The sequence below is a fragment of the Mobula hypostoma genome, chromosome 11, assembly GCF_963921235.1.
Source record: "Mobula hypostoma chromosome 11, sMobHyp1.1, whole genome shotgun sequence".
NCBI lineage: Eukaryota > Metazoa > Chordata > Chondrichthyes > Myliobatiformes > Myliobatidae > Mobula > Mobula hypostoma.
In genome coordinates this window covers 104122760-104136665 of record NC_086107.1, presented here as the reverse complement: position 1 = coordinate 104136665, position 13906 = coordinate 104122760, and the positions used below count along the sequence as shown (strand labels likewise).

The 13906-nt window shown below is 45.6% G+C and overlaps 1 protein-coding gene across 1 annotated transcript; it reads right to left on the bottom strand.

Moving 5' to 3' along the window:
• Nucleotides 1–401: 401 nt before the first annotated feature.
• Nucleotides 402–6399, bottom strand: LOC134353517 (uncharacterized). The gene is made up of 2 exons (XM_063061516.1): nucleotides 6270–6399; nucleotides 402–1328 (listed from the first exon to the last, which is right to left on the bottom strand). The coding sequence occupies exons 1-2, from the start codon at nucleotides 6397–6399 to the stop codon at nucleotides 841–843; spliced, it is 618 nt and encodes a 205-aa protein (XP_062917586.1). The 3' UTR covers nucleotides 402–840.
• Nucleotides 6400–13906: the final 7507 nt, after the last annotated feature.

Genomic DNA, 13906 nt, shown 5'->3' with positions numbered 1-13906 from the left:
CTAAATGTCCTCCGGTGTATGGTGTATGGTGGGTGTGTGTGTGTGGCTTGGACACAGGGCAGAACGTGCAAACTCCCCACAAACAGCAGCAGAGGTCATGACTGAGCCGGAGTCCCTGCCACACAGGCAGCAATGTGGAACCCTGACTGATCTTCTGCCATTAGTAATAACAAAAGTGTAAATTAATACGGCAACTAAACCGAGTGAACCCTCCCAGGGGCTCCCAACAAGAGCAAGAATGTTGCCAAAGGGGTAGAGAGAGGGAATGGGAGAGTGGGTGTGTGAAATAAAAAGGGAGATTGAAGGAGGAAGAGAAAGACAGAGTTCAAAGTTCAAAGTAAAATTTATTATCGAAGTACATACACGTCACCACATACAACCCTGAGATTCTTTTTCTGCGGGCATACTTAGCAAATCTATAGGACAGTAACTATGAACTGTAAACATCAGGAACTGCTAACTGCAAGCAAAGTGTGCAAATGCACATATAAATAATTAGCAAAAAATAACGAGGATGAAATAACAGTATAACAGAGTCCTTAAACGAGTGTAGCTATCCCCTTTTGTTCAAGAGCCTGATGGTTGAGGGGTAGTAGCTGTTCTTGAACCTGGTGGTGTGAGTCCTGAGGCTCCTGTACCTTCTTCCTGATGGCAGCAGCGAGAGGAGAGTTTTGCCTGGGTGGTGAGGATCTTTGATGATGGTTGTTGCTTTCCTATGGCAATGTTTCATGCAGATGTGCTCAATGGCTGGGACGATTTAACCTGTGATGTTCTGGACCAAATTCACTACCTTTAGAGGATTTTCCGCTCAAAGGCATTGGTGTTCCCATACCAGGCCAGTCAGCACACTTTCCACCATACACCTACAGAAGTTTGACGAAGGGTTCCAGCCCGAAACGTCGACTGATCATTTCCACAGATGCTGCCCGACCTGCTGAGTTCCTCCAGCGTGTTGTGGGTGTTGCTTTGACGCCGGCATCTGCAGATTATTTTGTGTTTACAGAAGTTTGCCAAGGTTTTTGATGGCATGCCAAACCTCTGCAGACTCCTGAGGAAGTAGAGGTGCTGTCGTGCTTTCTTCGCAATAATGTTTATATGATGGGTCCAGGACAGCTCCTCTGAGATACTGGCACCCAGGAATTTAAAGTTACTGACCCTCTCCTCCTCTGATCCTCTGATGATCACTGGCTCATGGACCTCTGGTCTCCCTCTGCTGAAGGCTGGAATCAGTTTCTTGGTCTTATTGACATTGAGTGAGAGGTTGTTGTTATGACAACACTCAGCCAAGTGGTGTAATAACCGCCCTCTGCTTGTTTGTGTTACGGAAACTGTTGGATGAAAAAAAGACAGAGAAAGATTGAGAGAGAGGAGCATCAGGTCAGATGTCCAAAGATAAACTGAGTGACACAACTGGGCAGCTAGAGGAGTTGCTCACAGGCCTGTTGACCAAGGTTCAAACCTGAGTTCTCGTGCAGTCAGCCTGTGGCCGAATGGGTTTCCTCCGACATTCGGAAGGTCCGCGTTAATTGTCTTTACTATGTAGACACCAGAGAGGGACTGCAGATGCTGGGAATCTACAGCAACGCACACACGATGTGCTGGAGGAGCTCAGCAGGCCAGGCAGCGTCTGTGGATGGGAATAAACAGTCGGCATTTCAGGGCAAGACCGTTTAGTATGTAGCCGCGTGGTCGGGGTTGTGATGCGGAGAGTTGATGGGATTGGTGTAGACTTGGTGGGTCGACTGGCTTGTCTCCCTACTCAGCAAGCCTTACTGAGGCAGAGGATGGGACTGAAGCCACCGTCCCCAGATTACGAGCGACTGTGTCTCTCTTATTAAAAACAAACAAAAATCTGCAGATGCTGTTGTCAAAGGAACACTCACAATGCGCTGGAGGAACTCAGCAGGTCAGTCAGCATCAGTTGAAAAGATTAGTCGACATTTCGGGCTGAAACCCTTCGTCAGGACTGAAGGAAGAACTTTGGGGAGGGTTTGAAGAATGCTGGTAGTTGAAAAAAGCAGTAATTTGAAAGACAAAGGGGTGGGGGAGAACAATGCGCAGTAGTAGAAGGAGGCAGAACTATGAGGGAGGTGATGTGAAATAGGGATAGAGGAAGGGAGGGGGAGGGAATTACTGGAAGTTGGAGAATTCTATGTTCATACCAAGGGGCTGGAGACTACCTCGACGGTATATGAGGTGTTGCTGCTCCAACCTGAGTTTAACCTCATCATGGCAGTAGAGGAGGCCAAGTATGGACATATCTGAATGGGAATGGGAAGCAGAGTTGAAGTGGGTGGCTACTGGGAGATCCTATCTGTTGTGGCGGACGGAGCGGAGGTGCTCGACGAAGCGGTCCCCCAATCTGCGTCGGGTTTCACCGATGTAGAGGAGGCCGCACTGGGAGCACCGGATGCAATAGATGACCCCAACAGACTCACAAGTGAAGTGTTGCCTCACTTGGAAGGACTGTTTGGGGCCCTGAATGGTGGCAAGAGAGGAGGTGTAGGGATAGGTGTAGCACTTACGCTTACAGGGATAAGTGCCGGGTGGGAGATCCGTGGGGATGGACGTGCGGATAAGTGAGTCGTGGAGGGATCGATCCCTGCGGAAAGCTCTTCCTTCAGTCCTGACGAAGGGTTTCGGCCCGAAACGTCGACTAATCTTTTCAACTGATGCTGACTGATCTGCTGAGTTCCTCCAGCGCATTGTGAGTGTCTCTCTTATTGACGGTTTCACCGCCCCCAGCCCTTTCTGACGTTGCAATCTTTGCCGTGGCTCTGCGCTCTGTTTCACTTCATTAACCATGGGGAAGAGGGAATAATGTGAGACACCATACTCTGCACCACCAGGAGCCGCAACTCAGCCTCCAGAGACAGAGCTGCTGTATCCGTGGTGCCACACCTCGGGTCAAGGGTCACTGCACGTGGGCCACTCTGAGTTCCTCTAACATGTTGTGTTTGTTATTGCATCTAACTTCACTGCTACAAGTGTTACCTGTTTGGAACTGCCTGGCTACATGTCACTTTTTAAAATTCCTGGCGTATACTAGGCTATCGGGATTCGGAAACCCTAACGGACAGCTAGGACGCGTAAATTCAATCACTCAGCCAATCGAGGGCAGCGAATGGGGATTAGAGTGGACCTGATAGGGCAATTCTCCTGTCAATCAGACTGGCAAACCCCCCCCCTCCCTCCACAGCATTTTGTAAGTGAACTGAATCTAAGATGGGGCAAATCTTCTCAGGACTGGACGAGACCAAATGCTGATGAATATAGAGAGCTTTTCATAGCACAGGCACAATGGGCCGAAGGGCCTGCTTGTGTACTGTGTGACTCTGCCTAGTGAGCACTGCCTCTTAAGTGGTTTTAAGAGGCGGGCCCACACCCTGCCAGTTCATTGGTCATTGGGAGAACAGCTTCATCCAATCACTGCCTTTCAATAACGTCTCCTGCAATAACGTCTGAGCAGGAAGTGATGGTAGTTGGTGAGTAAAGACCGTATGGTTTGCACTGAGCGTCCCGGGCTGTCTGAGGTCTTTCCAGCTCACCTGCGGTGAGTTCCAGTCTGCTCAGAGCTAGTCCATAATGTCTCCCGAAGTGGTGTGCTATAGAGAGAGGCTATGAGCACGGCAGAATGAGGAATGATCTTATAGAAGTGTATGAAATCATGAGGGGCAGAGGTGAGATGAATGTGCATGAGGTCAGGATTCAAGAACTAGGGCGTTAAGGGTTTAAGGTGAGAGGGGAGAGATTTAATGTGAACCTGAGGAGTCAGGGTGTGGCCAGTATATCGTTTAGGCAGGTCCGTTAATAAAAGATCCTTGGACTGGAACATGGATAGGAAAGCATCAGGGGGATATGGGCCAAGTGCAGGCCGACGGGACGAGCTCAGATGGAAACCTTGGTCAATGTTGTTTAGTGGGCTGAAGGGCCTGTTTCTGTGCTTTGTGTTTCTGACTCCATAAATGTTCATAGAAACAGAATTAAGCCATTTGGCCCATCGAGTCTGCTCTGCTATTTCATCATGCCTGATCCATTTCCCTCTCAGCCCTAATCTCCTGCGTTCTCCCCGTATCCTTTCATGCTCCGACTAATCAAGAATCTATCAACCTCTGCCTTAAATGTTCCCAGTGACGTGGCCTCCACAGCTGCCTGTGGCAACGAATTCCACAGATTCACCACTCTCTGGCTGAAGAAATCCCTCCTCATCTCCGTTCCAAATGGAGGTCCCTCTATTCTGAAGCTGTGTTCCCTGGTCTTAGACTCTCCCACCGAAGGAAACATTCTCTCCACATCCACCCTATCAAGGTCTTTCAACATTTGACAGGTTTCAATGAAGTCGCCCCTCATTCTTCTGAATTCCAGTGAGTAGAGGCCCAGAGACATCAATCGCTCTCCATATGATAAGCCTTTCAATCTCAGAATAATTTTTGTGAACCTCCTTTGAAACCTCTCCAATGTCAGCACATCCTTTCTCAGATAAGGGATCCAAACCATCTCACAGTACACCAACTGAGGCCTCAACATTACACCCTGGCTTTTATATTCTAGTCCTCTCGAAATGAATGCTAACATTGCACTTGCCTTCCTCACCACCAGCTCAACCCGCAAGTTAACCTTTAGAGAATCCTGCAAGAGGACTCCCAAGCCCCTCTGCACCTCAGATATTTGAATTTTCTTTCCATTTAGGAAATAGTCTACCCTTTTATTTCTTCTGTCACTGTGCATAATCATACACTTCCCAGCATTGTTTTCCATTTGCTCGTTCTCCTACTCTGTCTAGGTTCTTCCCCTGGTCTCTCTGAATCCTCAACACTGCCTGCCCTTCCACCTATCTTTGCATCATCCGCAAACGTGGCCACAAAGCCATCAATTCCATCAGCCAGATTAGTAACATTTGACGTAAAAGGAAGCCATCCCCAACACAGATCCCTGTGGAACTCCACTAGTCACTGGCAGCCAACCAGAAAAGGCTCCCTTTATTCCCACTCTTTGCCACCTGCCAATCAGCCAATCTTCTATCCACATTGGTATCTTTCCTCTAATGCCACGAGCTCTTAACTTGTTAAGCAGTCTCATTGGTGGCACCTTGTCAAAGGCCTTCTGAAAATCCAAGTACACAACATCCACTGATTCTCCTTTGTCTATCATGTGTGTTATTTCTTCAAAGAATTCCAACAGATTTGTCAGGCAGAGTTACAGAACACACGTGGACTAAGATGTTAACTGTCCTGTGCTATCACCAGTGGGATCATCAGTTGATCTGTCACCTGTCTTCAGGAGTTTCGGTCCGCTTATGATCAAGACTCCCTCGAGGTGGTGGGCCAGCAGTGCTAAAGCACCACCTCCCACTGGTGAGCTTAAAAACTTGGCATCTGCCTCTATCAGAGTTGTTGGTCACTTCCATCCAACAGATAGTCTGCTCTTCAGGTGTCTATGCAACTACTGAAGGGTTTGCAAGATATGTGTACACTGTTTGACTATCTGTCCCTCTGGACATACTTGGTCCACACCCATGCTGATCCTGTCTCTGCTGCCTCAGCTACAGCCCTGCTGGTTGACTTGATCTCTCTTCTAGTGAAGCCAAGGTCACGCAGCCGCTTTTGGAAAGTGAACGCAATAAACCCACAGCAGCCTACTTCGAATGGATAGCATGAGACCTTCCACCCTCTGTCTCTGCACTCTGATCTTAATTCTGCATACTTGGTTAACTTGCAAGATTTTCCCTAAAGGGAGCTATGCTGACTTTGGCATATTTATCATGTGCCTCCAGGTAGCCTAAAACCACATCCTTAGCAATCGACTCCAATGAGGTCAGACTAACTGGCCTATAGTCTCCTTTCTTCTGCCTCTCTCCCTTTCTGAAGAGTGGAGTGACGTTTGCAATTTTCCAGTCCTCTGGAACCATTGATTTTTGAAAGATCATTACCAAAGCTTCCACAATCTCTTCAGCCACCTCTTTCTGAACCCTGGGGTGAACACCATCTGGTCCAGGTGATTTATCTACCTTCAGACCTTTCTGCTTCCTAACCACCTTCTCATTAGTAATGGCAACCTCAATCACCTCTGTCCCCTGATGCTCACGAACTGCCAGCATACTGCTAGTGTACATTGGTTAAAACATTAGTGAAGGATTTAATAGCGGAAAAGCCAGAGAGTCACGTAGCATAGAAACAGGCCCCTTCCATCAGCCCTTTCTGCTAACCCCTTTCACCACACTTGGTCCGTCACCCTCGTGGTTGGGCAGCATGGCTACACAATTCACGTACCTGATTGCTGGACTCGCTGGAAACCATGGGTCTGCCGATCTAAACACTGTAGGTGTCCCAACAAGCTCTTGTCAGCAGAGACCAACCGTGACCTCACTACCTCCTTTACTGTTGGGGTAGTAACAGTCATCCACGTTTGTTCGCCTTCAGATAACAAAAGATAACAAAACCTGTCTTGACCAACTCCAATATACAGCCAGTTACTCCCACTCCCCGCATTTGTTCTGGAGAACTTGCCCTGCCTCTAAGGGAAGAAATGAGATTACAACAATTCCTTCTCTTCAAGTTGACTTTCTTATGAAGTATCCAGACAAACACTTTCATTAAAGATTAAACCAATAAAGATTAGCTTTATTTGCCAAACATCGGGAAGTAGTCAAATGCACCCGGGGGGTGCAGCAAGCAAGTGTCGCTGCGCCCCTGACACCAATATGCCATGCCTATGACTCACTCGCCCTAAATGCACGCTTATGGGATGTAGGGGATGTAGGAGGAAACCCACTGGGAATCGAACCCCTTTCGGTGATTGCCGGGGCTGTAAAGCGACTGTGTTACCACGCCGCCCAGCCTCGACGTGGAGAAGGGGACCGATCAAGTGTGGCGAGTGGTCTTAGTAGAAATGGCTGATGGGACGATGGTCAGCATGGAGCCGTTGGGCCGAAGGGCCTGTCACTCTTCCACGTTAGTTTGGATGCTTAACTAACGTTTTAATCCTGATTGGTTTTAATGGCCTGGTGTGGGATGACCCTGCAACAATGCATTGCTGGAAATCTGTCCCTTAAAGAAAGAATCAAACCAAGGCACCGTCATTTGGACCAATATTTTCCTGTCTCATTTTTTTGAAGAAAAGGAGGTTTCCCTGGTGGATTGGCAAACTTCCCCCTCCCAACTCGACTTGCTGATCGTGGAGCCTCACTGGTGGGGATTTTCCTTCTGTGCTCTCCTACCATAGAAATGACATTTCATGCACCCTTCAATATAAACCACCCTGAAATTATGAATCTCCCTCCTACATCCTGTAAAAGTACATCTATCTTATCACTTTTGGAGAGCAAACTCTGTATTTAATATGATTAGCTGACCCAATGTTAACTTTAAAGATGTGTATTTTTCCACTTCCATGAGATTATTACCAGTAAGCTCCTCAATACATGTCTAGGCTATTCCCCTTTTTTCCCCCCTTCCCTGTCTGGTACCTTTGCATGCAGCCTGCAGTTAGGAAATTCAATATTTTTCTATTTTTGTGACTTTCATGCATATTAATTCTATGCGCCCCTCGCTCAGAGGCATACTAATAACAGTAGTACTAATCAGTGTCAATGAGATAGCAAATCAGACAAACACTTATCTACCAAGATGCATTTCACAATGTTGTCTAGATCTGTATTAGTAACCCTTCCTGTGCACATAACTTCCTCGATACCTTCAACACTCCTCCTATCCCTGTTTAACAAAGCACACAATTGTTTTAGGCAAATAAGGGATTCGGTAAACAAGTGATATCTTGGCTTCCCTTCCTCTCTGTTTCTCAATAACAGATTACTTCATGTTTTTTATGTCAAGAGATAACATAACTTTTCTATGGAAACATGAATCCATTTGGTATATTGTTTAGATAAGTTATAATTACCAATTTCCTTGAAATAATTCGAGACGGGGTGGTTCAGTCAGTGGAGCTGCTGCCTTGGGTCTGCAGTAAACTGGCTCTGACCCTTGAAATTGTGGTATTGCTTTGCACTGCTGTAACTATATGTTATAATTATGTGGTTCTGTCAGTGTTAGTCTTTGGTTTGTCCCGTTTTCTGTGATATCACTCCAGAGAAACATGGTATCTTTCTTAATGCATGTATGCATTTCTAAATGACAATGAAAAGAGGACTGAGTGTTCTCATAATCTAATCTAATCTCGGCTTCTGTCCATCCAGAGTTTGCATGTCTTCCCTGCGATTGTGCCTGTTTCCTCCAGTGCGCTGGCTCTCGCTGATAGTGGAGCCTCGCCGTTTGGGAGTTTACCTCCCTGTTCTCCAGCCATAGTAGCAGCAGTTCAAGTATCGTTCGATACGAGCCCCCCTGGGTCTCCTCCCACATCTGAAAAGATGTGTAGATTGGCAAATTAATAGCAGATTGTTCCTAGCGTGTGGGTAAGTGGTAGAATCTTGGGTGAGTCGATGGGATTGTGGAGGAAATGAAATGGTTGATCATCAGCGTGCACCAGTGGACCGATGGAGCAGTTGCATTTCTTGTCACTTGTTCAGGCTTTATCAATATGTTACACTTTGCACTGAATCTCAGAGCAGACCTTCCTAAATCCCTATTTCCAATTAACAGACTGTTGGAAAAATAATGGTAAAGGGAGATATTTGTCATACACGCTGTTAGAGCATATTCTGGATTCAGTGTGTATAGCAAAATATTAACTTCAACCACCAATCTTTAGACCAGTGAGGGTAAAAATAGGATGATTTGGCAGATAAATGTGTGGCTGAAGAATTGGTGTAGGGAGAAAGATTTCAGATTCGTGGATCATTGAGATAGATCTCTTCTATGAAAAGGACAGGTCACAGCTGAACTTCAGGGAGACCAATATCCTTTTGATATCCTTTTCAATATCTATCACAGTCTGTTTCCCCGGGAACAAATCATCAATAACTGATCAATAACCGATTGTCTTTCAGCAGTGATTAATATTTATCTCAGTCTGTTTCCCCAGGAACAAATCATCAATATCTGATGATCAATAACTGATTATCTTTCAGCAATGATTAATATCTATCTCAGCCTGTTTCCCTGGGAATAGAGCATCAATAATTGAGTCCTGTGTTACGTAGCAGCTTAGGACCAAATTAATCAAAGCCTACTGTACCAACCTTGGTAAGAACAGAGACCACAAGAATCTGTGGTCAATCTGCCCTGCAGTCACTTTGCGGCCATGTGCGTTGTGCGGAGGGAGGGGCCCCTCATCACCACCCATCTCGGGCCTTTGTGCACATTTGAGCCTCGCGGTGGTGAGGCTGTCTGCCAAATGACTCCGACAGTCTGCTCAGGAAGCCATCTTGAAGGAAGTACTATGTCCTTCTAAAGGACCTGCAGGTCGGTGGGTCAGCAGACTTTGACACCACTGCCTGATGGACTTGTGGTCAAAGGTATTTTATTAATCAAACATCTCTAAGAGGCAAAAGAATAAATCAAGGAAGGTAGTGCACCCGTGGCTGACAAGAGAAATTAGGGATAGTATCAATTCCAAAGAAGAAGCATACAAATTAGCCAGAGAAAGTGGCTCACCTGAGGACTGGGAGAAATTCAGAGTTCAGCAGAGGAGGACAAAGGGCTTAATTAGGAAGGGGAAAAAAGATTATGAGAGAAAACTAGCAGGGAACATAAAAACGGACTGTAAAAGCTTTCATAGATATGTAAAAAGGAAAAGACTGGTAAAGACAAATGTAGGTCCCCTGCAGACAGAAACAGGTGAATTGATTATGGGGAGCAAGGACATGGCAGACCAATTGAATAATTACTTTGGTTCTGTCTTCACTAAGGAGGACATAAATAATCTTCCAGAAATAGTAGGGGACAGAGGGTCCAGTGAGATGGAGGAACTGAGCGAAATACATGTTAGTAGGGAAGAGGTGTTAGGTAAATTGAAGGGATTGAAGGCAGATAAATCACCAGGGCCAGATGGTCTGCATCCTAGAGTGCTTAAGGAAGTAGCCCAAGAAATAGTGGATGCATTAGTGATAATTTTTCAAAACTCGTTAGATTCTGGAGTAGTTCCTGAGGATTGGAGGGTGGCTAATGTAACTCCACTTTTTAAAAAAGGAGGGAGAGAGAAACCGGGGAATTATAGACCGGTTAGCCTAACATCGGTGGTGGGGAAACTGCTGGAGTCGGTTATCAAGGATGTGATAACAGCACATTTGGAAAGCGGTGAAATGATCGGACAAAGTCAGCATGGATTTGTGAAAGGAAAATCATGTCTGACAAATCTCATAGAATTTTTTGAGGATGTAACTAGTAGAGTGGATAAGGGAGAACCAGTGGATGTGGTATATTTGGATTTTCAAAAGGCTTTTGACAAGGTCCCACAAAGGAGATTAGTGTGCAAACTTAAAGCACACAGTATTGGGGGTAAGGTATTGGTGTGGTTGGAGAATTGGTTAGCAGACAGGAAGCAAAGAGTGGGAATAAACGGGACCTTTTCAGAATGGCAGGCGGTGACTAGTGGGGTACCGCAAGGCTCAGTGCTGGGACCCCAGTTCTTTACAATATATATTAATGACTTGGATGAGGGAATTAAATGCAGCATCTCCAAGTTTGCGGATGACACGAAGCTGGGTGGCAGTGTTAGCTGTGAGGAGGATGCTAAGAGGATGCAGGGTGACTTGGAAAGGTTGGGTGAGTGGGCAAATTCATGGCAGATGCAATTTAATGTGGATAAATGTGAAGTTATCCACTTTGGTGGCAAAAATAGGAAAACAGATTATTATCTGAATGGTGGCCGATTAGGAAAAGGGGAGGTGCAACGAGACCTGGGTGTCGTTATACACCAGTCATTGAAAGTGGGCATGCAGGTACAGCAGGCGGTGAAAAAGGCGAACGGTATGCTGGCATTTATAGCGAGAGGATTCGAGTACAGGAGCAGGGAGGTACTACTGCAGTTGTACAAGGCCTTGGTGAGACCACATCTGGAGTATTGTGTGCAGTTTTGGTCCCCTAATCTGAGGAAAGACATCCTTGCCATAGAGGGAGTACAAAGAAGGTTCACCAGATTGATTCCTGGGATGGCAGGACTTTCATATGAAGAAAGACTGGATGAACTGGGCTTGTACTCGTTGGAATTTAGGAGATTGAGGGGGGATCTGATTGAAACGTATAAGATCCTAAAAGGATTGGACAGGCTAGATGCAGGAAGATTGTTCCCGATGTTGGGGAAGTCCAGAACGAGGGGCCACAGTTTGAGGATAGAGGGGAAGCCTTTTAGGACCGAGATTAGGAAAAACTTCTTCACACAGAGAGTGGAGAATCTGTGGAATTCTCTGCCACAGGAAACAGTCGAGGCCAGTTCATTGGCTATATTTAAGAGGGAGTTAGATATGGCCCTTGTGGCTACGGGGGTCAGGGGGTATGGAGGGAAGGCTGGAGTGGGGTTCTGAGTTGGAGGATCAGCCATGATCATAATAAATGGCAGTGTAGGCTCGAAGGGCCGAATGGCCTACTCCTGCACCTATTTTCTATGTTTCTATGTTTCTATGAACAAGGTTGCATCAGAATCCAATGGCCTGGGTAGCTGTGCAGAAGTGAACTCAGATCTGTCCTTCATAACTCCTGAGGACATCTGAAGCCATAGCGGGGTCAGGGGATGGAATTGAAACCAATTAAATGTTGAAGGGCCCTGACAGGGTGGATGTGGAGAGGATGTTTCCTATAGTGGGGAATTCTATGACCAGAACATAAGGATGTCCCTTTAGAACAGAGATGAGGAAGAATTCCTTCAGCCTGAGAGTAGTGAATCTGTGGAATTCATTGCCCTTTTCACTCTCCTCCCATCCGGTAGGCGCTACAGGAGCCTCCGCTCCCGCACCAGCAGGCACAGGAAGAGCTTCTTCCCTGAGGCTGTGACACTGCTGAACCTCTCATCACAGCGCTAAGCAGTATTGCATCCATGTACTGTCTTAGTGCTTTTATATTTGTGTGCTGTAGTACTTTCTAATTCACAGTTATTTTGTAAATAACACTATTCTTTGCATTTCTGGTCAGATGCTAACTGCATCTCATTGGCTTTGTATCTGTACTCAGCACAATGACAATAAAGTTGAATCTAATCTAATCATAGATGATTGTGGATGCAAGCAGCATTCGTAACAAGGTGGAGGATGCTGTCTAAGTTGCATGTCATCTTGGTCAATGTCTCCTATCCATTACATAATGCACCGGCTGGGCACAGGAGTACATTCAGCCAGAGACTCATTCCACCGAGATGCAGCACAGAGCGTCATAGGAAGTCATTCCTGCCTGTGGCCATCAAACTTTACAACTCCTCCCTTGGAGGGTCAGACACCCTGAGCCAATAGGCTGGTCCTGGATTTATTTCATAATTTACTGGCATAATTTACATATTACTATTTAACTATTTATGGTTCTATTACTATTTATTATTTATGGTGCAACTGTAACGAAAACCAATTTCCCCGGGATCAATAAAGTATGACTATGACTATGACTATGAATTAAATGTGCAGATAGTTATTAATGAATATGATATAGTTGGGATCACAGAGACATGGCTCCAGGGTGACCAGGGATGGGAGCTCAATGTTCAGGGATATTCAATATTCAGGAGGGATAGACATGAAAGAAAAGGAGGTGGGGTGGCGTTGCTGGTTAGAGAGGAGATTAACGCAATAGAAAGGAAGGACATAAGCCGGGAGGATGTGGAATCGATATGGGTAGAGCTGCATAACACTAAGGGGCAGAAAACGCTGGTGGGAGTTGTGTACAGGCCATCTAACAGTAGTAGTGAGGTTAGGGATGGTATTAAACAGGAAATTAGAAATGCGTACAATAAAGGAACAGCAGTTATAATGGGTGACTTCAATCTACATGTAGATTGGGTGAACCAAATTGGTAAGGGTGCTGAGGATGAGGATTTCTTGGAATGTATGCGGGATAGTTTTCTGAACCAACATGTCGAGGAACCAACTAGAGAGCAGGCTATTCTGGACTGGGTATTGAGTAATGAGGAAGGGTTAGTTAGCAATCTTGTCGTGCGAGGCCCCTTGGGTAAGAGTGACCATAATATGGTGGAATTCTTCATTAAGATGGAGAGTGATATAGTTAATTCAGAAAAAAAGGTTCTGAACTTAAAGAAGGGTAACTTTGAAGGTATGAGACGTGAATTAGCTAAGGTAGACTGGCAAATGATACTTAAAGGGTTGATGGTGGATATGCAATGGAAAGCATTTAAAGATCACATGGATGAACTACAATTGTTCATCCCAGTTTGGCAAAAGAATAAACCAGGAAAGGTAGTGCACCCGTGGCTGACAAGGGAAATTGGGGATAGTATCAATTCCAAAGAAGAAACATACAAATTAGCCAGAAAAAGTGGCTCACCTGAGGACTGGGAGAAATTCAGAGTCCAGCAGAGGAGGACAAAGGGCTTAATTAGGAAAGGGAAAAAAGATTAAGAGAGAAAGCTGGCAGGGAACATAAAAACTGACTGTAAAAGCTTTTATAGATATGTGAAAAGAAAAAGATTGGTTAAGACAAATGTAGGTCCCTTACAGTCAGAAACAGGTGAATTGATCATGGGGAACAAGGACATGGCTGATAAATTGAATAACTACTTTGGTTCTGTCTTCACTAAGGAGTACATAAATAATCTTCCAGAAATAGTCGGGGACTGAGGGTCTAGTGAGATGGAGGAGCTGAGGGAAATACATGTTAGTAGGGAAGTGGTGTTAGGTAAATTGAAGGGATTAAAGGCAGATAAATCCTCAGGGCCAGATGGTCTGCATCCCAGAGTGCTTATGGAAGTAGCCCAAGAAATAGTGGATGCATTAGTGATAATTTTTCAAAACTCTTTAGATTCTGGACTAGTTCCTGAAGATTGGAGGATGGCTAATGTAACCCCGCTTTTT